Source organism: Polistes fuscatus, unplaced genomic scaffold (assembly GCF_010416935.1).
Source record: "Polistes fuscatus isolate 324 unplaced genomic scaffold, CU_Pfus_HIC Scaffold11, whole genome shotgun sequence".
NCBI lineage: Eukaryota > Metazoa > Arthropoda > Insecta > Hymenoptera > Vespidae > Polistes > Polistes fuscatus.
Genome location: NW_025113009.1, coordinates 2,156,183 through 2,183,669, shown reverse-complemented (window position 1 = coordinate 2,183,669; position 27,487 = coordinate 2,156,183). Strand labels below are relative to the sequence as shown.

Genomic DNA, 27,487 nt, shown 5'->3' with positions numbered 1-27,487 from the left:
AAATGCACGCCCATATAAATAGATGTGTTTTTTTTATGCGTCCACGCACTTTTTTTTCTTCTTTTGTTTTATTATCGTGCGACAAAAAAAGGTCGAGCGAATATTTCATTTATTCGGGGCCAAAGATAACGGCAAAAATAATCTCGCAATGGATAGATATTCCGTGATATAAATTTTGTTAGCTTTGTAACATCGAGATATCGATTCTCGCATATAAGCTTCGATCGAGTTTAAACTCTCGGCATTTCTGTGTCGTCGTTGGACGCCTTCGGAATATTGATATTAAACGACTATCATTACTGACATTGGAGAGGTCTATAGAGCATTGTTCGATGTCAATACACACAGACACACACGTGCACATATACGTATAAACATACACGAGTTTTCTCGACATGGATCAATGCATCGTTCGCTTATAATATCTCGTTTGGAAGCACTCGACCGAATGCCACGCTACCTTCGAACGCAATCGATCGTAAATAAAGTCGACCGACTCTTCTCGTTTCTTTGCTAAGATTTATTGAGATTCGATATGTTTTATTTCGCTTGTTTTTTTTTTTTCCCTTTCCGAATCAAAGATCGATAATCGGATCGACCATTCTTCTTTACCAATTTTCACTGACCCAAATCTATCTAACGATATCGTATAAATTGATTACGTCAAAGACAACATTGCTAATTTCAATTTTTACGTTTCGATTATTCAACCTATATTCTTCGATTGATCATCTCGAAGGTAAACGATGCCGAAAATAAAAGAAAAAGCTTGGAAAAAGATTTCGTTCGGAAGGAGGGAACTCGATATTGACACGCATACACGCGCACAATCACATTTAATACGTGATCGTATTTTTTCACCTGCCCCATAAACGATAAAAATCCCCGAAATAAAATAGTCTCTTCTCTTTGTCATCTTATTCTTCTCATTCTTCTCATTCTTCTTCCTTTTTCCCTTTATTATTCAAGGTTACAATGGGTCTGCTAATATGTCCTCGCCGCAGCACGCTCTACTCCATAACGGTGAGAAAAGGAATGCAACGTTAAGAACCGTGACAGTTTGAAAAAGTTTATGGTGGTCCGAAACGTGAGCTGACATAAACAGAAGCACCCCGTGAAACATTTAGAAAATGTATTAGTTACTTTATTTTTTTTTTTTATTGTCACGTTTTTACTCAGAATTTTCCTTTCCCTGCTTTTATCGAAACATGCGATTCATTTTATTCGAATTTTAGTAACTTTCTTCTCATTTCGTTTAGAAAAAACAGACACACACACAAGCACGCAAATGAAGTGAGATCGAATCGCGATGATTATCTTTATAATAATAATTATTATTATTATTATACTAACATCGTTATCATAATAATAATAATAATTATTATTATTATTATAACAACAAGGAAACATTTTGCTACGAATTTTTTTACGACTTATTTTATATGCACTTTAAACAGTCAATGATACGAATCACGTGGCGAGTTATATACCATATATATAGTAATCGTAGATAGAGAGTGAAAGTATGTCACTGAATTTTTTCATTTTTGCATTGTCGTCATAGATCTCGAAACGTTTTAACGTCACAGCTTGATCACGTATATCCTGTATCCTGCAGCATGCAAACGCATACACGCGTCGTTTAATACCATTACTATGGCTAATACTATTAACCAACCCTATTACCGTTACAGGTTCCCTCGGTATTTCATCTTAATGGAACGATTTCGCAGTTTCCTTCGCCTACCAAGCTTAATTAGTTTACACGAAGAACCGTGACCATGGTTTCGTGCATCTTTATCGCACCCATTTCAACCAAACTTCGAATTTTGTAGACTCGTTAAAGAATATAAAAACAAGATTAAATTTATATTCCGTTTAATTTTATTTGAAAAAGTCATGGTTGAATTATGGTCTTAGAAAAAAATATTTCTATTCATTTTTAGTCATTGAATCACCCTATCCAGGAGTATACAGTATGTTAAAGTATTTTCGTATGAAAGAGAAAAAGCTGGGGCTGTAACCCATTTATGGTCGACGGATTAAAAAGAAAAACGGTTCTGGCGATTAATCGAATGGAAAAATTGCATCCCAGCTTGCAAGATGACTCGTGTGTAAATATCTCTCGATAAACATCCATTAAGAGGAGTAATTTCTTTGCTTTGGAGGGAAATAAAAATGGAATGATAAAGAGAGAAAGAAAGAGAGTTATATGATATATGTGGTACGATCTCGAGACGTGAAAATAATCGAAAAATTGATGATTTTGACGTAAGTTAACTGACTAGCGTTCAAAGTGTTTCCGAGAAAAAGAAAAATCAAGGAACATACCATGAATACCATTTTTATCTAGTCCATTTTCGTCCTATCGACCTATAACTAGCTTTCCTAAAAACAGGAAAACCATTGTAAATGCTACAAATATTTTTCTCTTAAAAAAAATCTTTTTACTTTTTCATCAACTATATTTCTTAAGAATCAAAAAATCCAATATTAGAAAATCAACACACTGTTTATTATTTTAATAATATTAACGATAATGCTATATCGTTGGTATATTATTTTAAAAAATATGTGTTAAGAGATAACAAAAATATTTATTCATAATAATTTCTTTCATAACGTTCATCGCGACGATTTATTTGTTTAGAATTTCCTAACAAGAACAAATTACTTTAGCTCATATTTCAGGCTTCAAACTGTTTCCTTTAAAAATATATTTTCTAAAAACATCGTATAAACGTAAATTAATACCACAAATATCGTGTTGCTTTTAACGAAAATATAATAAAATAAAATAAAAACAAAAAAAGAAAAGAGAAAATAAATATAAAGAGAAAGAAGTAAAAAGAATCAGTGTTTTTTACTCGTTAGGCTGGTAAGGGATGCGCGTAAACACGGTAAACGATCCGTAGGGTAATGGGAAGAGTAGCTGCGCAGCTACTCCGGGGCGAGGAGTGGGGGGTTCGACAGTGGATAGACTACCTTCGGGGACCAATGGCGGTGGTGGGGGGTTGGCACGATGCACTTCGGGACACGAGCGTTTGTCAGTCAGAGTCAGTCGTTCGCCGGACGTGCGCCGGGTAGGATGTTCGGTGTGTTTGTATATTATTATTTCTATACCACGCGATTAAACGGTTTTTGAGTTTCGATTAAACGTTCGAAACGTGTCAACGGGATTCGTGCAAGAAAAACTTTCGTTATTCTCGTGGAGTGACGGTGGGGATAATGGAGTGTTAAACGTTTCTCTCATTAGATTAACTATTTGATAGAATAGTATATGTATGTATATGTATATGTATGTATATATGTGTTAGTAGAAAGCTAAATAGTAGTGCATTTGGATCACCTGTGTAAACAGTAGCGAACGTTTTTTTTATGCATCCCCGAGCTTCGAAACATAAATTGTATCTCAACAAGAAAGAGAGAACGAATAGGATACATATATATAGAGAGAGAAAGAGAGAAGATTATAAATAAATAATGACAGAAGAAACTCGCTTTCCTTATCTTAGCAAAACAACAATAGAGTGAATGTTGTAAACGACCGATCAAGGAAATTTTGAAAAACTGGTAAACTGTTATTGTTAAATTTCGTGGAAGAAAGCGAACGTGAATTATATTAGTTTTCTTGAAGAACCGAAGAGAACGTTAATAATATAGAATAATAATATAGAATAATAATAATAATAATACCCGATGATGATGATGATCATCGTCATCAAAGTCGAAGTGTAAAAGAAACCGACATATTATTATTGCGGGAGAGTTGCCTCTTGAATAATATAATATAATAAATACGAAAGAGAGACGACACACACACATTGTTGCAAAAGTGAACGACGGTGTCTCCTCGATCATCGAATTGTCGGCGCCTCGACCAATAAAGAACTGCGCCACCTTTTCCCCTTTTTTTTCTTTCTCTCTTTTCGTTCTTTACGTGTGCTCTGTTATTTAAGACGAAGAAAGAAGAAAAAGAAGAGGCCGAAGGGAAGGAGGAAGGGGAAGAAATCGAATGATTAGGAGAGCTAAATTCGCATGAAATTTTGCCGATGTTGTTGTTTTTGTTATTTGAACTGGCGAATCGAAACCAACGATAATTGTGACTCATGTGTGCCGTTTGTTCGTTTATTAAATCCATTAATTTAAAAACGTGATTCTATTTCGTCTATTATTTGTTTTCTTTTTTTCTTTTTTCGTATCGCGTGCAGCGACGAGAAAAACGATGTTGACTATTGACTGAATATCATTTATTGTTTATCGTGTGGTGGGTTGGGTTGGGAGGTGGGTGAAGAAGGAGACCAGTGGAAAGTTTATCAAGAAAGAAGAGGAGAAGTAAGAAAAGGTGGTGGAGATGATGATGGCGCCACAGGTGGTGGGTGTTCTGCTGAAGAAGCCGGGGCAGCAGAACCACCCGCGCATAACGCCCCTCGATCGACAGGAAACCAAAATTAGGGGTGAGTTTTCGTTTATTTTCTTTTCTTTTCTTTTCTTTTCTTTTCTTTTCAGTTATGTTTTCAATGCGAACAATTTTGTATTTATCGGGAATTCTAGGGGGTTTCTCTATGGGATTCTCAATCCCAAATATTCGATCGATAAAATGTTCCGGCTATTCGAGTGAGATCAATTGGAGTATGCGTATATGTGTCTCTCATATATATACGTGTGCGTATAAACACGTATATATGTACAGGAGAGAGAGAGAAAGATAGAGAGATAGAAATAGAGGACGAGTACGAGCTGCTTTCACTCGACGTGTATTTTTTTTTTTTCTACATTTCCAGTAATTTGTTCGTCGAGACAAAAAGTAGATGTCGCAGATGAAAAAACAATTAGCTCGGCGAAGTTGTATTTAATGCTTGTTTACTTTCTCTTTGATTTATTTATGTCAAATGGGTCAAATAGGTCAAGTCAGAATGAATGTTTTGAATGATAAGTAGCGGAAAGAGAATTTTTAGGAAGAATGCGTTAGACGAATAAAACATCATCATCATCATCAGCATCAGCATCAGCATCATCAACCGATTGTCTCGCGTATATCGAGGAGCAGAATTTTGTTATTCAATCTCGTTGCGGTTTATTAACCTAATCTTCCAACTGACTGTTATTTTATTTTATCTATGTACTTTCGCTTTATCTGAGCACAATTAATTTCTAACCGCACGCGGATATCCTGATTGATAACCGCAACGAGAGAATACGATAGCCGGGTTTGTATATTCGTTACAAAAAGAAATGGTGTACCTACTATATCACTTTGGAGAACGCTTAACATTCTTTGACATAATGAGGATTCGAAAGGCCGAAATGCCATCGAGTTCGTCGATCCCTTCCATTTCTCGATTTCGCGTGTAAATGAATATCTTACAGACTTTTGTAGATGAATTTTTAATAAAAGATGATTAGTTGAAAAGTTTGTAAGATCCAATATAGAAACAATTGTTTTTTGTTCTTTTTCTCAAACTTAATTTCATCTTGGAAGAAAAATAAAAGTTCTTTTTACGCGTTGACACTCGCGCAACTTTTCGACCAACCCCCTCTTACGCGATGAATAATTATTATTTTCTTAACGAGACGTATTTATTTATTATTCAGATTAAAAAATAAACAAAAGAAACATGAATTATTTCAGATTATAAAAACGACATTTATTCGATAAGTAGAGTCAGATATAATACACAGTACAATTTTGATAGGCTAAAAGAGAAAGAGAAAAAAGGGGGAAAATCGTATGTAAGCTAACTATCCGTTCACCGATTCACCGATTTACCGATCCTGACATTACCGACCCCGTGATTCATTCGATCCTGTTATTACGACATAATAGAGTTTTATCGACTCCTCTAACTCAACAGCTCTTTGAATTCTATTATTGTTACCGATATCACAGATTTTCCAATAATTCGATAGATTAGATTTAAAACATACTAATTATCGATTAATCGTTTTTCTATTTACGTACCAAGCTTATAACCAGCTCATAGTTTTCAATAAGTCAATAAACTTGTAATTACGTCATACATGTAAGCAAGACAGAGAGAGAGAGAGAGAGAGAGAGATAAAAACTAGATAATATAATCAGAATACGAGTCCACATCGGTTGATCATAATCTTCAAATCTCGAACGATATATCTTCGACTTGAATTTTATCCGTTGAAAGCGTACTTTAACCCTTAGAAGACGATCCTGCTACTTTGACATTTAAATACCATAGAGTTTCAACGATGGTAAGATCTTCTCCCGAGCCCTCATCTCGTCAATGTTTTTAAGAAACCTTCCCTTTCACAAATTCCGTTGGAATTTTACTAAACAGTTCAAGATCAATATTTCAAACCTATTATTATAATCGTTTATTCTTCCATTATTTTTCTTTCATTTAAACAAGTAAGATCTTCCGGGGATATCCCCTCATCTCGTCAATGATTTTTATGAAACCTTCCCTTTCAAAAATTACAAATTCCGTTGATTTTCAAAAAAAGAAAAAAAATGAAAAGGTGTTCAAAATCGATATGTTAATCCGATTGTAATCGTTTATTTTCTCTCTCTCTTTTTTCTTTGTTCATATCTTGCAACCTTTGAAAGGCCTTTTAAAGTCTCGTCTCGTTCGTCGCACACGATTGACAATTCGTGCTCCGTAATCCGGTATCTGGGCTACCGTGGTAACGGGATACTTTTATGCGGTTATCCAGCGGCTAGTGGAGGGTATGTAAGAGGTAAAGCTGGACATGAAAACGAGGCGACAAGCGGGAAATGTTTCTCGACGACGAGGTGAGAACCACCACGTTGGTTCTCGCCTCGACAGGGAGAGAGAATGAGAGAATGAGAAAGAGAGAGAGAGAGAGAGACACATCTTTTTTCTTATTTCTACATGTTTCTTATCTTTTTTATTTTTTATTTTTCTTTTATTTTCTTTTACTTGTCTTTTTGAAGTATCGATGTTGCTTACTTACGTACTTACATAGTAGCCCTGACACCTATCGTTATATTACCAACCATTCTTAATGTCATGTATCTCGACGTTTTGCTATTTTGCTATTTTGCTATTAAACTTGTCGTCTACTTTTCGATTTTTCTTTTTTTTTTTTTTTTTTTCAGAATTATGGAACGATTTAATTTTAAACGCGTGTAATAATTTGCATTTAATTAGAAATATTCGTTGTATTTTTGTTCGTAGAGATTGTTTTTTTTTGTAAATTTCTAATATTTGTTTAGATTTATTCGTATCGCGAATGTTATTTTTATAAATTATGATCAAGTAGATTCTCGCAGATGCATAATATCGATTTCTGCATGATTGATTTAAACGTAGCGAAGGAGAACCCTCGGAGTTGATTTATAATCCCTCGTGGAAAGTATCTTGATAAGAAGATATATTTAAGTGGATTGGTTAACAGTAATCTTATTCCTTGGATTCTAGAATTACGACTTTGTTTGACACCTCTGCCATTCGAATACACAAATAATGAATCATATTACTGATAAACGTGGGTAGCTCGAAAACTTATCGTTAAATTCAATCTGACTTATCCGATCGTTGTTAGTTGAAAATTGTGTCTGAAGAAAATTCTAAGAGCCTTCCGAGAAATATGTCATACGCAGTTTCCGGTTCGAGTAGCAACAACCTACCGCGAATGACCATAAACGTTCAAATATATCTTATTAGGATCGTTTTAATTTCGTAGCAAAAGTGGAGTACCTAAATACCATCGTTTTACCGCGCAGGTCAAGATACAGTAAAAGGAAAGCAGGTAAGCTGAGCCCATTAGTATAGCCGTGCTGGTTTTACTTACCGCCGCCTGTACCTGCCTTTTCACCCCGCAGATACGATTAATGCTAGCCAACCCTTTCACTTCTAACGGGTGAGCCCCGATTGACCTTAGATTTTACACTTGGTCGCACCTTCGGCTCGCCATCAACAAATTTCTGTCTCGTTCATTCTTTTTTTTTCTAACACTATTTTTATCATATCCTTGAAATGTGTCTAGTCCAAGAAACACACACACACACACACGATATTTATTTATTTTTAATTATTATTTTTTAATAGATTTTATTTATTTATTAATATTATTGAACGCAAATAACGGTCAACTTAGTTTCGGTTTAAATGTTAAATAAAATGTAAAATATTCTTTCTCATAAATCTTAATTATCTTCGAAGGACAACAAAAATTCGACATTGTCGTATAATTTTTATTATAAAAACAAAAAAAACAAATGTCGTGAGAATGTTGATTCTTATAAGCTTTTTTCTTGTTTTCTTTTTTAACAAATAATAAAAATAACTTGTCCAATGATCAACGTGTTTGTCCATCCGTTTCTACGATTGCGAAGTACTTTGCATTATAATTCGATTCGTATAATTACAACAACGAGAAATGCATAGAACCAGTCTGGATAAACGCTTGATTTTGTTCAACCAGGGAGATTAGAAGTTTTTGCTGGTAACCAAAGGAGCATATCATAAATCTAAGAGGTACAATTCTAAGGAAGAAATCCATAGGTTTCTTTACTTTCTAACGGATGCCTGTAACAACTGAGGTAGAACGTGTTGTAGTAGTTCGGTATGGTTAAAAAGGAAGAATAAAAATTGCGAGACGAGCAAGCAAGCAAGCAAGCAAGCAAGCAAGCAAGCAAGCAAGCAACAGCATCGAGAGAGACTACCACTCTTTCGCAAGTAAAACGACGAAGAATCGATGATGAAGAGAAAGAATAAGGAAGGAATTCGATGCTAAAAAGATATTAAATAAATTATCGAGAAGTTGCGATAACACAGTTGGAAATAAACTAGGTAAAGAATAGAAAATCTCCTCTCTCTCTCTCTCTCTTTCTCTTTCTTTTCTATTACCAATCGATCGACATTGTTTTACTGTTCCTTGCTCTCGCTCGCAACCTTCTTATTCAGAAACCATGTAGAAGCACGTGTCGCGTTAAATTTGCATAATTTATCGGCAGCGCCAGCGCCAGTTTCATCGCGATACGCAAATGTGCTAACGCAAACAAGCGTGCGTACTACACCTATATCAACAAATTATATCTTTACGATAGAAATAAAAAAAAAAAGAAAAAAACACACACACATACACACACACACATCGTATCGATCGTATCGATTGTTGAATTTTTGAAAAAGAAGTGCAGATTACGAAAAAAAGAAAAAGTAAAAATATCGATGAGAGATGAAAGTAATAAAAAAAAAAAAAAAATAAATAAATAAATGTTTTTTATTTCCTTTAGAATATATCAAGGAGACTTTCTCGAACGATGCGACCGACGATCTACGAGTGAGAATGAGGACTTTCGATTCCACTATTTCTAAACGTTGCTAGTTTAAATCGGACATTTAATCGAGCGGAAATTCGTAATAGAAGCGAATTTGCGTCTTCTTCCGTGAGCGAACGAACGAACGAACGAACGAACGAACGAACGAACGAAAGAAAGAACGAGCAGCAGGTCGTCGGTGAATGATTTTCCACAGGATATCTTGTTCCAAAATAATAGGGGGAGAAAGGAAGAAAGAAATAAAGAAAGAAAGAAAGAAAGAAAAAGAGAGAAGATTCAAGTTGCACGAACTTTACCACGTGTGCTCCAATTTCAGGGTCGAAGGGTGTTCCTTTAAAAGCCTTCTCTCTTTCTCCCTCTCTTTCTCTCTGCCTTTCCCCTTGTTTCAACGATCGAAATTTTTTATCAACCTTCTTGCCTTTTTTCTCTCTTCACATATATTTTATTTTATTTTATTTTTTTTTTCTCGACACGTAGAATCGTTATCGCGTCCTTTTCTATCTTCCCTCTCTTCTCCGATTATTTTTCGCGAAATTTGAGTCGTGGTTGAGTGAGACAGAAATAGAAAATGTGTATATATGTGTGTACGTGTGTGTGCGTGAAAGAGAGAGAGAGAGAGGGCTAGGGGGAGAGAAAGAGAGAATATAAAAGAAGTCTTTGTGGCAGTGTGAGGGATATGGCGTCTCCATAAATAGCTCATGGGACCCCCTCAAGAACCTCACGAAAGTGAGTGAGTGAGTGAGTGAGTGAGTGAGTGAGTGAGAAAAACAGACACAGCACACGAGTGTCATACGCAAATGGTGACACGAGCTTCACACTTTCGACGTAGATATATGCCCAAGGAGTGCCGATAAAACTGGATTTCAAGGTGCGAGGATGTTGCCACTAGAAGAAGAAGATGAAGATGAAGAAGAAGAAGAAGAAGTGTAGAATCCTTTGGGAGGATTTTCTCATCTCGAGGATTCAATTTTATATTTTGATCGAAACTTCCTTTTCTACCAATTTATTTCTCCCCTTTTCTAATATCAGGTTGTTCGAAAAGCAATTTGGAATTTTTCTTCCGTTCGATTTTGTTTTTATTTTTTTATTTTTTTATTTCAGCGGTAAATAAAAAACGATTTGTTTTTTATATATTTAAAATCCGATACATTCGATAAATTCGATTTCCCGTTTGATTCTCGCGTTGTTAATATCATCCGATAACATATTTTTCCTCTCCAATATTTTTCTATCGTCGTATCGAATATATTTGATATAGGATTTATATTTAAATTCAAACTCGATCAACGAATTCGATCGTCGTGTACGAGATCGTCTAATACGATCATCCTGGTCTAGTTCTCTCCTTGGGATTTAAATTCTACGAAAGGTATTCCAATGTTGTAAATAGGATCGAAAATTAAAGCACAGTATATAGAATTAAGCACGCTTCGTAAGTACCATTGATGAAAACTAGCTACGACCGGGGATTATAAGATACGTCCATGTAGATACGTTTCTACCCTGTTTGATCGTATACTTTGAACGTTTTTAAAGAGAGCGAAAGAGAAAGAGAGAGAAGCTCTTTTGATATGAAACCTCCTGAGAAATATCGTTCATGCTGGTAGCAAACGTTTAAAAGGAATAATCCTCGTATAGTCTCTCTCTCTCTCTCTCTTTTTCTATTAAAGGTAAAATTAGAGCAAGAGGATCTTCATCGTATTAGTCGTCTGCAAACGCGAATAAGCTTTCTCTTCAAACAACACGGATAAAAGATAAAGTTTGAAAATATTTGAAAAGATGTTTGAAATTCTCGTAGAAAATTGTCCGTTGGATTCGATCGAAATATTATTCAATTTTTGTCTCTCTCTCTCTCTCTCTTTTTTCTATCTTTCTATCTTAGTACTATTTCTTAAATATATTTCTATCCTTCGATTGCGAATTAATTAAAATTTGCTCGCATCATTCGAATGAAACTTTATCCGGTCTTGAAAGGTCTAAAATTCGATCGCGATTGCCAAAACGAAATTCTTTCTCTCTCGATTGCCAATAATAATAATAATAATAATAATGATAATCTTACCTGATCGCATTCCACTTCTTCGATGGAGAGATTAATTATTATACTACTGTAATAGTCGTCAGTCGTCCTCCTTCAAACTCCAATTCGAGAATCTGGTTTTCGAGGAAAGTAATTGATTATCGAGATATCTCGAATAGATTTCTAGATATAAAGATACGTGTTTGTGTAAATTGTATGTGTGTTAAATCGCGTATTTCGTAGCTTTGCTTTGGCTATCCTTAGTATGTGTACTATGGTATTTATGAATGTATGCGTGTATATATATGATATCCAAGTAATTTCTCGTATATGAAAGAGAGCTCAATTCTCGATTAGGTGTATCTAATAGATTTTCTAACGAGCTGAAAGTATTCTCGAAAAATTATCTCGACTATAACGTGCGCGATATTTATTTTCTAATTTTTTATATATTAATTATCAAACGTAACCCCAATTTTTTATTATGTCTCTAATAAAATTGATTGTTTTAAGATCGTATAATTTGAATTTAGCAATACTTGTGTTTCCAAATCTAGAAATTTGGACGTCAACGATGATAATTTGATCGATCAAAAAAATGCTAGATAGAAAATATGAAAAAAAAAAAAGAAAAAGAAACAACTGGTTTTTCTTGATCATTAACATATCATAAGGAAACATTTTACTCGAATCAATGTTATATTAAAAATTACGAATGTAAGATAGTTTTAAATCAATATACTTTAGAAGAAGAATATTATAAAAAAAAAAAAATTAACATTTAAATTTAACCAATAGAGATGGGGAATACATGCGAGATGTTCCGCAGTGGAATAGGTTAAACGCACGTCGACAATCTTTGTCGTGACTTAGGGTAGGTTCGTTGTCGTTCGATTCGAATCTCGGCCACAAACGAGACTCTGATCTTTGCCTTTCACTAAACGCTCGACAATCTTCTTTTACACGTATTTGGGATTCGAGCGCGTTCGAGCTTCTCGTGCCATTTACCATTTAAGATTATAAATCACGGATACGTTTGGCCACGCGTTTACTGCGTTCCTTCCTTCGAGTTTATAATATATAACATCCTACTAACTATAGTTACGATTATATATATATGTATATGTATACTCGATTGACAAAATTTACGAGGAAGACAATAAAAAAAAAAAAAAAAAAGGAAATAGAATAAGAAGAGAATACGAGAGAATTATATTCGATATCGATCCCTGTTTAAGATAAAATATATCCTTTACGTATATAAATCATGTTTGTGTATATACAATTTATTACAAAAATTTGAAAGAAAATCGTGCCTAGGATTCGTAAAACAATAGATTGAGAATATCTTCGTGAGTCTTAATATTGTTTCGTTACTTTGACAAAAAATATTCTTTATTCTATTTGAACATTTCGATCCTCTCTTAGATTTATTTTATTATGATTTTATTTATTATTTATATAGATAGTTTCTGACACAATCGTGTCAGACTTTCTTTTAACATTAACAATAAACTGCACCTTCCCCCCCACTCCTTTCTCTTCTTCTTATTTTTCTTCATCTTCGTTTTCATTATGTTAAACATACATAGCTATCGGTAGAAACGATAAGAGACACGTAAACACATTTTCCCAACGTTTATCCATCATTTTTTTTTTTTTTTTTTCTTCGATCCTATCGACATCGTTCTGTCGCGTCCCCTTTAAGCCGGATTTCTAGGTAGTCAGATGTAAGTAAGAAAAGGATAGAATATGATGATGATGAAGAAGAAGAAGAAGAAAAAGAAAAAGAAGATTCTGTAGAAGAGAATCGTGTAGAACAGCACGTCGAACCGGGTTCAACTCCGATTCCATCGACCGACAGACCGACAGACCGACAGACCAATCGACCAACCAACCAGTCTTCTCGTCGAGGGAAAAGCGGTTGTGAAAATGCGCTTCTTCTTCTTCTTCTTCGTCGTTGTCGTAGTTGTAGTCGGAGTTGGAGTTGGAGTTGGAGTTGGAATCGTGCTCACCCGACATCACCAAGTGATCCAGGATCTACGAGAGATCCGAGGACTCTCTCGTATGGAAGAGAACAGCAGCCACATTCTCGATTAGGTGTATCTAATAGATTTTCTAACGAGCAGAAAGTGTTCTTCAACTAAATCATCTCGATTAACTTACACGATTTTTCTCTTTTCTCACACATTTTATTTGTATTTGTATTTTGATTTTATTTGATTTTATTTTATTTTATATATTTTTTAATATTTTTTAATCTAATTTTGTATTATATTGTATGTTTGTAATATTATTAATATTACACACACATGTTAGATATTATATATATTTAATATTATATATTAAATTAATTAATATTATATTATTTAATATTATATATTTTAATATTAAATGTTAGATATTATAAATGAAAGTTAGATTATTATAGTTGTTATACTATTATATATAACATGAAAATTGCGTAAATAGATTCTATCGAAATCAAATAAAATATATATTACATATATATTCAGATCGTTTCTGAAAAAAAAAAATAAAAAATAACTGTTTAACTGTTCTAAAATAAGTATCTCGCAAATGGAATGAAACATGTGTATAATATACAGGGTATTTACATATTTTTCCTACAATATTTTATCAACATATTCTACAATTAAAAATAAGAAAAACGCGTGAATTTTTAAATGCTCCGACAGTTTACTTGTTTGATATAACATAAAAATAGATTTTCTGTTTTCGTTATTTTTTTTTGTATTAATATTAAACGTGATATTATTTATAGTTTCAGGATTTTCTTCTGGATAGTACTGTTTCGTATTAGAAAAATTTCTCGTCGCGATATCACGTCGACTATGGGTTTTTCTCGAGCTTTCCAGCACTTAGAACCGGACATGGTTCTTCTCTCGAGCACGTGCGTTACTCCCCCCTCTCTCTCTCTTTCTTTCTTTCTTTCTTTTTTTCTTTCTTTCTTCTTCTCTCCTTTCTTTTTTCATCATTGCGTATATATACATGCACAAATTAATTAGAGACGCTTGACAAGGAGTCTACGAGTCTTTCAAGTGGGCGCAATTAGACGCCCTCGTCTTGTCCGCTGGGCAAGGAGAAAAAGTGCGAAGAAAGTTCGTTGATACGAACGTTGCCAAGATCGCAAAAGATGGAAGGAGAAAGTATCCTCTTGGAACGAATTAAACGACCCGTCGGAAACTTTTCTTTCTTGCTTCTCTGCATCTCCTTTCTTTTTATATCACGTACACATTCTTTTTAGACCACGTATATAAGGATACACAAGCATAAAACTTTGTAGACGATGTATATAAGTATATAATATACGTTCGCGCATACATATATATGTAAAAAAAATTTCATAAATGGTCGAAAAAGTAAGGACATCTACGAGTATACAACGTGTCTTCTAAACGAAAGATGATTAAAAAGACCGCAAAGTGGTAATTAAGAACGTACGCAGATACACACGTGACGATCATGTACAAAAAGCTCGAAAAATGAAGGATCATCTATCTCTTAAATGTGAGAGTACATGTAAGAACAATTATTCTTTAGACCAAATTTTCTTCCACTGACTGTACTCTCGAATGATTGGTTTAACTCTGTAGATGGGAAACATCTTGCATGTCAGGTCATTGGGTTGATAATGATAGAGGAGACACATGATAAAAGGGGGAACGTAAGAAGAAGAGAGGAGGGGGCAGGGGGCTTTAAAAAAGAAACGTCCGAATTCATTTTGTACGAGGAGGATCCTCGTCGGGCGTGTCGTTATTGAACAGCTGATAGGAATATCGTATGCGTGTGTGTATGTGTGTGTGTTATGTGGACAGGAAATGGTTGAGAGAGAAAAAGAGAGAAAGATTATAACGGGTGTCTTATTTGTATTCGTAAGAAATGAAAGACAAAACAAATGTCGTCTGCTCACTTAGATTCAATTTTATGATCTATAAAAATAATAATTTATTAACATTGCCGAGTTTCTCTCGTTCTGGTCGTGAAGTGAGGTAAGAATAAATATCAACCTTATTGAAAATATCGTACAATGGATTTTTGTTAGAAATTTGTCGATAGGAATGAATGACCCCTTCTTAAATGTCGGAAAGTTCGTTCACCTTTTCTCGATTATGAGAACGTGAAGAAAATCGTGAACGAAGTGGACGAAGCCTTGAAGAATCGAAGAGGAGTGAACAAAATCGAAAGCAAAAAGGGGGCAAAGTAAGGAAGATCCTGAAAGAAGATAGTTCACGGTTTTGATGACGAGAGAGAGTCAAAAGGTGGGGAAACAGCTGACTGGGCTCGTACGATGTATTCGATAAAAAAAAAAATCAAGAGAGGAAGATGCGAATTGAAGATCAAACGATAGAAAATTTGTAGAAACGAGTCGAATGAAATAATGCAGAAAATGAAAACAAATATTTTTCTAATATCCAACACAACGATATTACTAATATTTTGGGTTATCGATTAGTACACCAATTACGAATTATCTCGTAGTTTATTTTATAATACAATACGATTGAAAATTGAATTAGCTTTTTATATCGGAATCCTGAAAAGTACCGTTACAGTCAATCTGTTTAAAACGTAGAATATTTGGTTTCGACAATCGTTTTCATGGTTGTTAATTGGAAACGTTATATGGCGAGTAAGCAAGTGGCAACACAACTGCTGCGTTTGATCGATATTTGCCACAAAGTCTAAGTCTATCAGAAGTACCGAGATTCGAGTATTATCGTACGCGTTCCACTTCTTTCTTTCGTCGATTGTGTCGTCTTTATCGTCGAGGAAACGATTTTCTTCGTTGTTCGTTCTAATCCTACCTGATTTTTGTCGTCCTCGTTCTCCACTATGTAATTACGAGTGCGAGAATATGTCGTTCCGTTATTGTTGTATACGTGTATCTATCCACATATGTTTGTTGTTCATGTGTATGCGTTATATGCATGCGATACAAAATTTGCTGGTAACGAGGAGCAATTTGAGTCTCTCACGAGTACCACGACTCACTTTGCGAATAAGACATTAAATTACCAAGGAGTATTATGTTATTAGCAAGATGAGAGCATAAGCGCATAACACGCGGCGTGTTACACATAAACGAAACGGTGGGGAGAAAAAAATAATATAATAAAATAAAAGGAAAGAAATGTGATAAAAAAAGGGACCACTTTTTCTCTCGCTTGGTCTCGTAAATGTACAAGTTACTTACACACACACACATATATATATATATATTTACTTACGTATACATACATACGTTGAAAACTGGAATGATTCCGATAACGAGGCAGCCACCTTCGATGCAACTCATGCTCGTTATATTTCAGCAAGACTGCACGCTCTCCTATCCAACCGCTAGCCAGACTTTTTTTGTGGGTTAACTAAGCGGCCATTCGCCGCTATACAAGTCGAGGATAAGTAGAACGATCCATGAATCTCCACCTGTACGTTCTTCTTCTTCTTCTTCTTCCGTCTCTCCTTCCGTTCGTTTATTCCTTACTTAGTTAGATAGTTAGTTAGTTAGTTAGTTAGTTAGTTTGGTCTTTTAGTCTAGTTACTTTTATTAAACATGCACCTTTAATAGACCTACATTCTTCATGAATTTCAACAGAATATGTTTTTTATTCAACGAAAATAATATCAAACGCGATTACTTACAATGAAATATCTTTTTTACGATCATTCCTTATTTCGAAATATAATTATTCTATATTTTTTAATTCCTAAAAAAAAAATATGTTAATAAATAAAATAAAATTAATTGATAAATTATCGAAGAATTTGTCATTAATAGAAATAATCAGATTCATCGAAAATATTCGTATAAATTCGTGGCGCGTTAAATAACATAATCGAAGTAGCGTGACGCAAACGGGATCGAGAATTAATAGAGAAGAGGAATTCAACCCACTTTAAACTGCGATCCCTGATTTATTATGAATTCTAATGCGTCTTTTCTATCTCTTTCTCTCTCTCTTTCTCTCTCTCTCTCTCTTTCTCTTTGTCTTTCTTCGTCTATCATAAGTTAAATCATTGCAATGGTCGTCCCGATTTGTGGTCGAGACGTATCGCGTTGACCCAGAACTATCGTCTCGCGTTTCTATCGTCTAATATCGTCGAACATCATCGTCGTCTTATGGATGAACGATCGTTAGAAAAATAAAGATACGAGATAAACCATGCCAGCCAACCTTAATCCGTATGATGACTTACGTATTCCTTTTTCATTATTTTTGTTCACATGCCATTTTTCTTCTTCTTTTTTTCGAGATAAGCTCTTATCTATTGCCTTGGTAAACGCGAATAATGATCGAAGGTCGAATTTTATCTGCCAATCATTTTTTTTGTATCCTTCTTCATTATTTACGATAAAAGTAGGAGACAGAAAGAGAGAGATAGATAAATACAGTTTGGTTTTCTCTCTCTCTCTCTCTCTCTCTCTCTCTCGAGTATTAAAATTGATGGCACTCCTCGTCGGAAGTTTCAACCTTCTCGGCGCCTTCTTTTTCAAAACCAGCCTATCTCTTTCTCTCTTTGCTGCAGGAACTGGTCTTTTCTCATAGTCTTGTAGAAAAATTTTCTTGCTCTCTCTCTCTCTCTCTCTCTCTTCTCTTTCTCTTTCTCTTTCTTTCTTTCGACACTCATGCATTGACACTCGGTGTAACATCGTTGCAAGAACGACGCTGACGTCAGGAGCTATGATGAACCGACAGGATGTCTGGACGGATTCTGTGAGAAAGTTCTCAGATAACGCGAGGGATGTTTCCTTGGATAGGGGGAGAGGGTCAATATATTATATTTTCTTAATTATTTTTTCTATTTACAAAAGTCGATCCTACTCTACGATCATCCTCGTGCCATTTTTTTTCTACTAGCGCGAGGAAAAATGTTATCTCGGTGGGTGGAAGGGGAAATATATTTTCCGAATTATTTTGCATTACAAATTTATCTTTATTGCATTTCGACGAACCTCGTTTTTTTTTCTCGTCGTTAGGAAAAAAAACATAGAGACACCACGGTAGCTTTTTTTCGACAGGTTCATTTAGTTATGATTTGTTTTTTTATTTTTCTTGAAAAAGATATGCGTTGACAAGATGTTTCTATTGGAATATCGAGAAAAAGGTGCCAGCTGTAACTAATGATTTTTTGAAAAGAAGAATGAATAGAGAAAGAAAGAAAGAAAGAAAGAAAGAAAGAAAGAGGTAAAAGAAGAAACAATTTGTATGAAGGTTTCGAGCATGGTAGGCAAATCATGCATCTTCTGACGCCCTGGCTTTCATTATCCTAAGAGGTGTGTTACGTGCGTGTAACCCTTGTGTAATAATTGCAAGAAAGCAAGGCGGTTGCAGCTGCTGCACCATTTCGAAGTCCTCCTTAGTCTCTGTAGTAGTATTTTTCCGTATATATGTATGCGTGCGTATGCGTGTGCCCGCATGACGAAGGAAAAAAATGCATTTTGTCGATTCTCGTCGATATGGGCTCATAGCAACCCTTTTTTTATAGAACATACCATTCGTAATTTGAAGGAACCGTGGCGAGTCCCCATCGGAATGGAAAAAGCAACGCAACCCCTTGGGTGGTATAGCCAGTAACTTTTAAAAAAGGGGGAGGGGAGGGGAGGGGAGGGTAGGGTACGCAGTATCGTACACGCCCACAGCTAACTTCCTTCTTCTGTAATCGTTGTTTCTCGCGATAAATCGTTTCTCCAACGGTCACGGGTATCCAACAGTTTCCATCCGTCAATTAGGTGTTTCCGAAACTCGCAGCCCTAATTCTCGCATCGGGTTACACTCCGGGGGCCTCGGGCTCGTTTTTTCTTCATCCTGCAAAACGATATCGAGTGAAAGCAATTCGTAAAGAACCTGCGGAGAAAATTAGCTTTCCCATAGAAGTCAATTCCGTTAGTTGCGTGCTCAATTTTTCGATCATTTATTTTCATCGTTAACCAACGACGATTCGTATTTTAATGATTCAAAAAGTATCGAGGTTTTGTCCCGTTTAATAATAAAAGTCGAGTGGTGCTTTACCACTAGGCGGTAAGTTGGCATCGTTAAACCGGTGGGACAATTAATTTTTTCAATGGAAGGAGTTACGAAGCCGTTCTTCTCTCTATCGTACACACATCTTTCTTTCTTTTTTTTTTCTTTTTTCTTTTTTATATTATTATTTCCTTCTCCAGAAGGAGTAGGGTTGCTGTTGCTCCTTCTCGAATCAAGGGGCAAAATCGACGGTAATGGCGGTAGCAACCCTTTGACCAGCTGTGTTCCCCCGTACAATGCTAGTCAACGAAAAATCACGCGACAATGTTATCTCGATCTGCTTCGCCTTTTTTTAGGGTCGTGCCTAGATTGAATCGTCAACGAAAAATCTCGTTTCAAATCTCTCTCTCTCTTTTTCTCTCTCTCTCTGACTCGTAGCGCCACTTTTTCCATCCTCATAAATATCACGATCGGAAAGGAATTTCTCCTCCGAATATGATTTCATTGAATTCGATCGATATGATTGTCATAATCGAAGATGCTTAACGATTGTGTATACATAACAAGTTTACCACGCGCAAATGATTCATGTAATAACAATCCTTAACACGTTCGACCACACTTGGTCGACACAAGAATGGAATTCTTGACAAACGCCATTGTACTCTAGGTACTCTCGACAAAGACACCAGCGTGCGTTTGGCTTTCTCGAAAAAGCAAACAAGCTCGACCCTTTTCATAGCTCTCTCTCACTGTGTAGAGAGTTTTTAATCCCAGGGAAGAGAGAGCCAATGAGGGACTCTCCGCTATGCCATTTTGGTCAGTAATACGAAAAAGAAAACGAAGGGTTGGCAGGGAGGATGCTAAACCGGTCCCTTTTACTACACTTACTCTTCTTCCGCGAATTCTTTCTTTCTTTATTTTTCTTTAGCTCTCTTCTTCTTCTTTCCGTCTGTTCCTCTCTCTTTCTCTCTCTCTCTCTCTCGTTACTTCAATTTGATTTCCATTAGACTGATGCACTGTTTACTCAGCTCGGTTTCTCTTTTTTTCGTGAGGTAAGACGCGGAACTAGACGAAGAGGAGGAACAAGGAAACTAAAAAGGCAAACGGTGAATTATGCTAAAAGGGTAACCAAAAAGGGATGGAAAAAACGAGTCAGAGGGAAAATAATTTATTTCCCTGTCTTCTTTCTACCTCTCTTTCTCTTCTTCTCTCTTTGACTTTCACTCTCCTACCCTTCCGATCTTCCATCACGTTTAGTATAACGAACCAGCGGAAAATCGTAATCACCGACGAAAGACACACACCTTACCTACGACTATGACTACAACTACTACTACTACTACTACTATACTACTATGCAACAATGTTGCTAGGAAGCATCAAAGTTCGCACCCTTTTCTCACGCGGTATGCTCACCGTGAAGAGGATTCGTTCTATGTTCGAAGGGACTCCGTTCTAGGTAAGGGTTACGTTCCAACATTTTAACGTCGATACATCTTCTCTCTCTCTCTCTCTCTCTCTCCGTCCTCTTATCGATTTTTCCCTTTCGAAGAAAACAAAACGAAAAAATATGATCCTGACCTAACCCGTTGCGTTGCGTTGCGTCTAAAAAGCAAATAATTTTTAAATATATTTACGAGACACCAGTTTGGATTATCTCATATCTTTTGAGAAACCCATTGAAAATAATTTACTTATCTCATTTTATCTCCATCAAAAAATGTCTTCGTTGTTGACTACCAAGAAATTCGATTCGTAGAACGTGAGATTTTTACCGAACGACTTGTCACCCAAAGTCACGTTCTACAGATCTGATTTATGAGATCTGAATGATAATAGAAACGGATAGCAGTCCGTGCTTGTCATCCTTTTTCTTTTTTTTCTTTTTTTTTCTAATCGTCATTTCACCCATCACTTTCTCCAACTCTTACGGATAAATATGATTTTAGTTATATATAATAAAAAAAATAAAAAAAAATGAAGAAAATCATTTAAAAATTCGTTCCACCGCAATAGGAACAATTTTCATTTCGAATTCGTTTCGATTCACTTAACAGCAGTGAAATCGATTTTTTTTGTTTTTTGTACGGTTAATATTAAATTCAAACAACGTTTTTATTCTTCGTGAAAATATGTTTAACATTTTTCAAAAGTTTGAACGTAGCAGAATTCGTTGAGTTGATTTAGGGGGAGGGGTAAAGAAGTATGGCAGGAGAGAAAAATCAGTTAATTCTAATCCTTCTGTCAGTACTGGTATAAGCCAACCAACATCAGCAACGAAAGCAACAGGAGAAGGCAGTAATGGCGTGCTGTTTGTATGGAAATTTACCGGTCGGAAAATGACCGCGTCTAAAGGCTCCTATATAACCTCTTCTCTCGTTCCCTTCGTCCTGTTTGATTCTCTTGCCTTTCTTTTCTTTTTTTCTTCCAGGTAATTTGCCCTGCAAATTATCACGGAGAAAGATCGGTGGTCTCCGATGAGAAAAGGAAAAAAAAGGGAACTTGGATGGACCGTTGAAAAAATAAATAAAAAGAAAAAAGAACGAAGAGAGTTTCCACGGTTTTTTTTTTTTTACTTCAGATTGAAAAAATAAGATATTTTTTCCCTCGACTCGTGGAAGACAAATTTGTACCGAAAGATTAGCATCTTCTTCGAAGGGTGGTCTAGAGATTAAAAATATCTGATATCTTAAGTGCAAGATTTCTCAATATAAAGTCACCTCTAGTTTTGTATTTTTCTTAGACTGATTTGTCTCATTTAATTTTATTTTTGAAAATCATGCAAATTAAGTGATTTTATTTATAATCCGATGAATTCTGCAAGCATGCGTTTTAATCTTCCAAAAGTTATGAAACATCCTTCTATTGTCGGGGGTAAATGAAAAATTACGTTATCAGAGATATTTATGCAATAAGTGGCATATATTATAAAAATAAGTAAGTTGCCAAATTATTAGGGGAAAGAAAAAAAATATCCATAATATCGCCCTTCCATCTAATTTGTTGATATTTAAAACATAATTGACGTCCCGTTAAAATTTAAGCTTCTCTAAGGATGATCTAATGCATCATCACGAAGAGGAAACGAGAGATCCTTGAGAGAGTGTATGCATATTATACTCGTTAATTGTTTCTTTGGTTCAGCGAAACGAGCTTGGCCGAGGAAATAATAAGGTGCCGCTTCCTTAATTAAAGCCAACTAACTGTTCTCCGTTGCATAATCATCGTCTCTTGATTATTTTGCATCTAGCTTAGACGATATAAGAGATTTATTTAGCTTCAAATACTAACATTGTAATATATTAAATACTATAACATGTGATGATATTATCAAACATAAAATCTTATCATAATTTTTAGTTACGATAGTTATGGAAACAATTTAAAGATTTTTCTTTGTGAACATCCATTCGATTCTCACGAGTAAAACATAATCCTAAGTTCCAATGGGTGTATTATTATCATCATTATTCGTTATCGTTATTATCGAAATAATTAGAATTGTTTGAACACGGGCAAGTGTTTAACGGAAATAATGACTTCCTAGGATCAGTGCAACCACAAATGATCATGTTTCCTGTTTCTAAGGAAAAGAAAAAATATATATAAATGGAAAAATACCATGGGAGAGAAGAATAAATCAGCTTACATTTAGAATAAACTTTTAGACGGTACGTTTCATCTTTTTTTTACGTTAGATTCGAGAAAAAATTATTACAAAACACCCCCGCAGTGTCGGTCAGATGTCTTGTTGCAAATTAATACAAACGAGGCGACCACGAAACCTTGAAAAATGTCTTCTATGCTTCTATCGTGTCCAACCTTCAAAGAAATATTACAATTGGAACGTGACAAACGACACTTATTGTATTTCTTTATACGAACGTAACCAGACAGATGCACATTTCTTCAAGGTTTCTCTGTTACTTTGAATTAAATATTAAATACTCTTATTGGAAAATTATTTAGAACGTGTGTCGATACATTTTAATCGTGTTTAATTGATTCTATTCTTTTTATATCATTCCAAACAGGAATTCTCAAATTATACGTAAAAATATAAAAAAACAAACCACAAATTCGTAGTAATGAACTGACAATGTTTAATTTCACAAATAGACAAATTTTTGACGAATATTAACTATTGTATAAGATTCTTCAACTTGTCGGTAATCAGATTAGATCGATATCGCGAATAATTTGACAATTAATTGGCCAAATTGTTTAATTTTCTTCTAATTATCGAATATTCGAAAGATCGATTATAAATTAACTTCTTACAAGTGATTTTATAAAAAAGAAAAAAGAAACCAACTATCCAATAAGGTCGTAACGTAAGAAAGGGAGGGAGGGAGTATCGTATGATTTGACCAATCCTAACGATCGATACTTAATACCTCGATTATTATATCCAAGGAAGAAAAGTTGGTGGTATTCTCAATGAACTTTACGGTGGCACTTGGTTCGCGTATTCCCTTTTCTTCCTTTCTTACATTATATATATATATATATATTTTCTTTCTTTTTCTGTTCGGAGGATTCAAAGGTAGAATTGCCAGCTGGTACTTGGCCGCCCCACACGTCAGTTCTACGGGACTCCTGCTGCAAGCATTGTTTCGTTGAGGCATAATACGCGCTCGTTCCGTTTTGTACGAGCTCACCAACCGAGGGAAAAAAAAAAAGAAAAAGTTAAAAAAGAAAAGAAAAGAAAAAATGCGACGAATCGAGTCGGTCGCACGATCGATCGACGCTCCAAAGAAAAACGTCCTCCTCCTCCTTCTCTTCCAGTTAAAACTGAGAGACCATATTCCTATTCCTCGAGTGGACTCCAGAGAATTGCCTTTCGACGATTACCTCGTAAGCTTTTTTTTCTTTCTCTTTTTTTTTACTCGACCAATAGAGAAAGAAGAAACCGGTAGCTGTCGAGAAACCGGTGACTACTTTCTTGCTTTATTCTCCAAGAAAATTTGCTTTTTTTTTTCTTTTTTCTTCTTATGCACGCTCGTACCCAATCGAAGTATGTATTTCTAACTTTGATCTTTTAAAGATCGAATTCATTTTTATGGAAATAGAATAGATCTTATTTTAACGATCGACAAAATGATCGGGAACTTATTAATTTCGTAATATTAAAATTTTATCCGTCAAGTTGCACATATTCGATCGGTGCAACGAAATTGATACACGTGGTATACGCAAAGTAGAACAATTTCTTTTTTTTATTATTATTCACGCAGAAGAAAAGTAATTTTATACGAATGATTAAATAAAAAAAAAAATATAAAGTACATTTAAGAATGATTTAGATAAAATTAATCGATGTACCAGTAACGTTAAAATCTATTTCTACCAACGTGCCGCCAAGTGTATTTCTTGGGCTGAAGGAAATGGATGATCGTCGTTTTCCTAACGATTGAAATTCTAAAGAAAAATTTATAAGAGCGATGGAAACGCCTAGAAAGTAGGAACGATCGGGGGAGGGGTGGAAAGGGATGGAAAGGGAAGGCAAGGATTTCTCATTGAAAGATTAATGATCCTCGACTAACGTACGACCTTCGCCAGGGAAGAAACATTCATTCCAGAAACGTGGTACGTCCGTAGAATAAAAAGTTGCAATTTCGTTTCTTCGATAAATCCTTGGAATCCTTTGAAAAGGAGAAAGATACACGTACTACATAAATATATAATAATACGTACTTACCTGTATTTATTTTCTGATTATTTAATCAATCAAGATCAAGATCAATGAGATAAAAAGTAAAACTACGTTTTTTTCATGCTTCTAACTTGTTCAAATTCTTCATCGAATACGAGAAAAAGTTATCCTCCGAATGTTCCTTCTCAACGGTATTCTGCTAACTACCGGAAATGTCGTTGCCGTTGGTCTTGACTGTAAAAGGACAACGAAAAATAGGAGGGTAAGGTGAGATTTCAACGTTTAAATGGCGATTGAATATTAAAAGAGATCGAGTAATTTTCTGCGGGGAAAAAGGAAGAAAATCTTTCCAACCCTCGAAGAACGGATCTTGATAATTTTTAAAGTAAATACTACCCTTGTACCGTACTACCTCCCTACATTGTTATTTTTCATCGCAGTTTCCTGGGAAGAATTCTTTGTAGATTCGAGATCGTCGATCATCGCTTTTGATCTTTCTTTTTCTCTTACGTTTTATTTTATTTTACATTTTTTTTTTTGGAATGAAAGAGAACGGGAAGGGGATCAAAATCTTTCCACGTTGAACCGTTCTTTTCCCTTTTTTTTCTTTCCCTCCTTTTTCTTTTTTTTTTTTCTCCGTCCTTTTTCTTATCCTCATAGAGGAGTAATTTTTTGTTGTATGCGTTACATCGAAATCGATGATATTCCTATTTACGATTTCTCGTATAAAATTGTTACGAGTCATCGCAATTTGATTTGTCAAACGTTTAATAGAAAACGAAATTGAAGATTATTCAATGTGACACGCTCTCGCTTTTCTAACAAACATTTCTACGGATTTCCACGTTTTCTAAAATTAATCTAATTCCAAGTCACCGTTTTGACGTTCTTTATAAAATGATAATAAAATACTAATTTGACGTTTCTTACGAGTCACGAAATGTTCATCAATAGATAGTCGATTTATTCGAAACAACTCTAACAACACTTTAGCTAGAAAAAAAATAGATCAGAAACAAATTAAAAGAAAAACATAACTCGAAACAATATTAATTATTTTCTATTTTTCTATTTCAAAGAGATCAATCTTCGCTTACAGTTACGTTAGAAGAAAAAAAAATATAAACCTACTAATTTCATTAATTCGAATATTTAATTATTTATTTATTTATTTAATAATATTTTATTGATCCTAGAGCCTAGGCTCCCTAAAGGCCATTAATTCCAGCATAGTACAATGTAATGTATAGATAAAACAAAACAAAAATTAAAATTATGTAATTATTATTAAACTTATCATTATATTAATAGTAACGCACAGTAAGTAGATAAATGTAAAAAGAAAATAGTAAATAATAAATAAAAGTATAATAGTTCTATAATAGTAGTATAGTAGTATTGGTTCAAAGCAATAAACATATGGTTTAAAAAAAAAAACAAAAAAATTAAATTAAATTAAATTAAATCGTAAGTCACAAAACACGCTGAATATTTCTATCAATAAAAAATATTTGTCGAACAAAAATTTCTAATTTCTCAATACGACGTTACAACATCCATATTTATATTTGAAACGCTTGTCTTAAACGCGTATTATTTCTTACGAAGTAGGAAGTAATAAGAAAATCTTACCGAGATATATATCTCGTTCATATATCGACAAATTTCCATCTCTTAAGTTATAAAGATCGTATTTTCCCACGGGGAGGAATAAACGAATGGTTTATCCGTTCGCGAGTTCACATCTCGGTTGAATGAGAAATTTCGTAGCGTTCAATTAAGCGATTTTGTCGGATGCGTCGTTTTAACTTACATTAGACGTTCCTTTAAAAGATAGTTTGAGTATATTCGAGAAAGGCTCGAGGAAATACGTGTAACCTAAAGAGAGAGAGAGAGAGGAGAGTATCTCTCTAAATGAATGCTTTCTCTGTTTCTCTCTCTCCCTCCCCCTCTCCCCCACCCCCTGTTCATTCTATCTATCTCAGCGTTAATCTTCTCGCCTTTCTTCGAGGTTCTATATCTCATAGCCACCGGCAATTTCAGTCGAACGGGTTAAAAGAAGAAAAAAAAGTAGGAAAAGAAGAAGAAGAAGAAGAAGAAGAAGAAGAGGAAGACTTTCTTGATAATGTCCGTGAACAACGTTATGATGCGCTAACTAAACCCGAGAGAATAAATTTGAAATAAGAACTGAGATAATAAAAAATATTTTCTTTCGGTCTCGTGTATACGTGTATACGTGCGTCTGTGTGTGTTTTTTTTCTTCTTCTTTTCTTCTTCTTTTGATTAGGTTACTCGAAGAGAGAAACGGTTTTATCTGTCTCTCTCAGTCTTATCTCTGTGTTTCTACTTACTCTTTGCAAGGTGTCTCACGCATAATACACGAAGTTCGTATGCGTAGCAACGAGCTTTGGTCTCTTCGATAGAACGCATCTGCACAATGCTCGTCGTTTATTCGTACAAGGGGTGCTAAAATGTGTAAGAGAGAGAGAGAGGGAGAAAGAAATAGAAAAGGAGGGAAGGGGGAGGGAGGGAGGGGT

The 27,487-nt window shown here is 34.9% G+C and overlaps 1 protein-coding gene across 1 annotated transcript in view; it reads left to right on the top strand.

Annotated features, from left to right (window-relative positions):
- The first annotated feature begins 3,036 nt into the window (after positions 1-3,036).
- Positions 3,037-27,487, top strand: part of LOC122526498 (general transcriptional corepressor trfA-like) — a 39,899-nt gene continuing 15,448 nt past the window's right edge. The window contains exon 1 of the mRNA XM_043649930.1: positions 3,037-4,457. Within this exon, the coding sequence (XP_043505865.1) occupies positions 4,355-4,457 (103 nt within the window). The 5' untranslated portion in view covers positions 3,037-4,354. The remainder of the gene's footprint in view (positions 4,458-27,487) is intronic.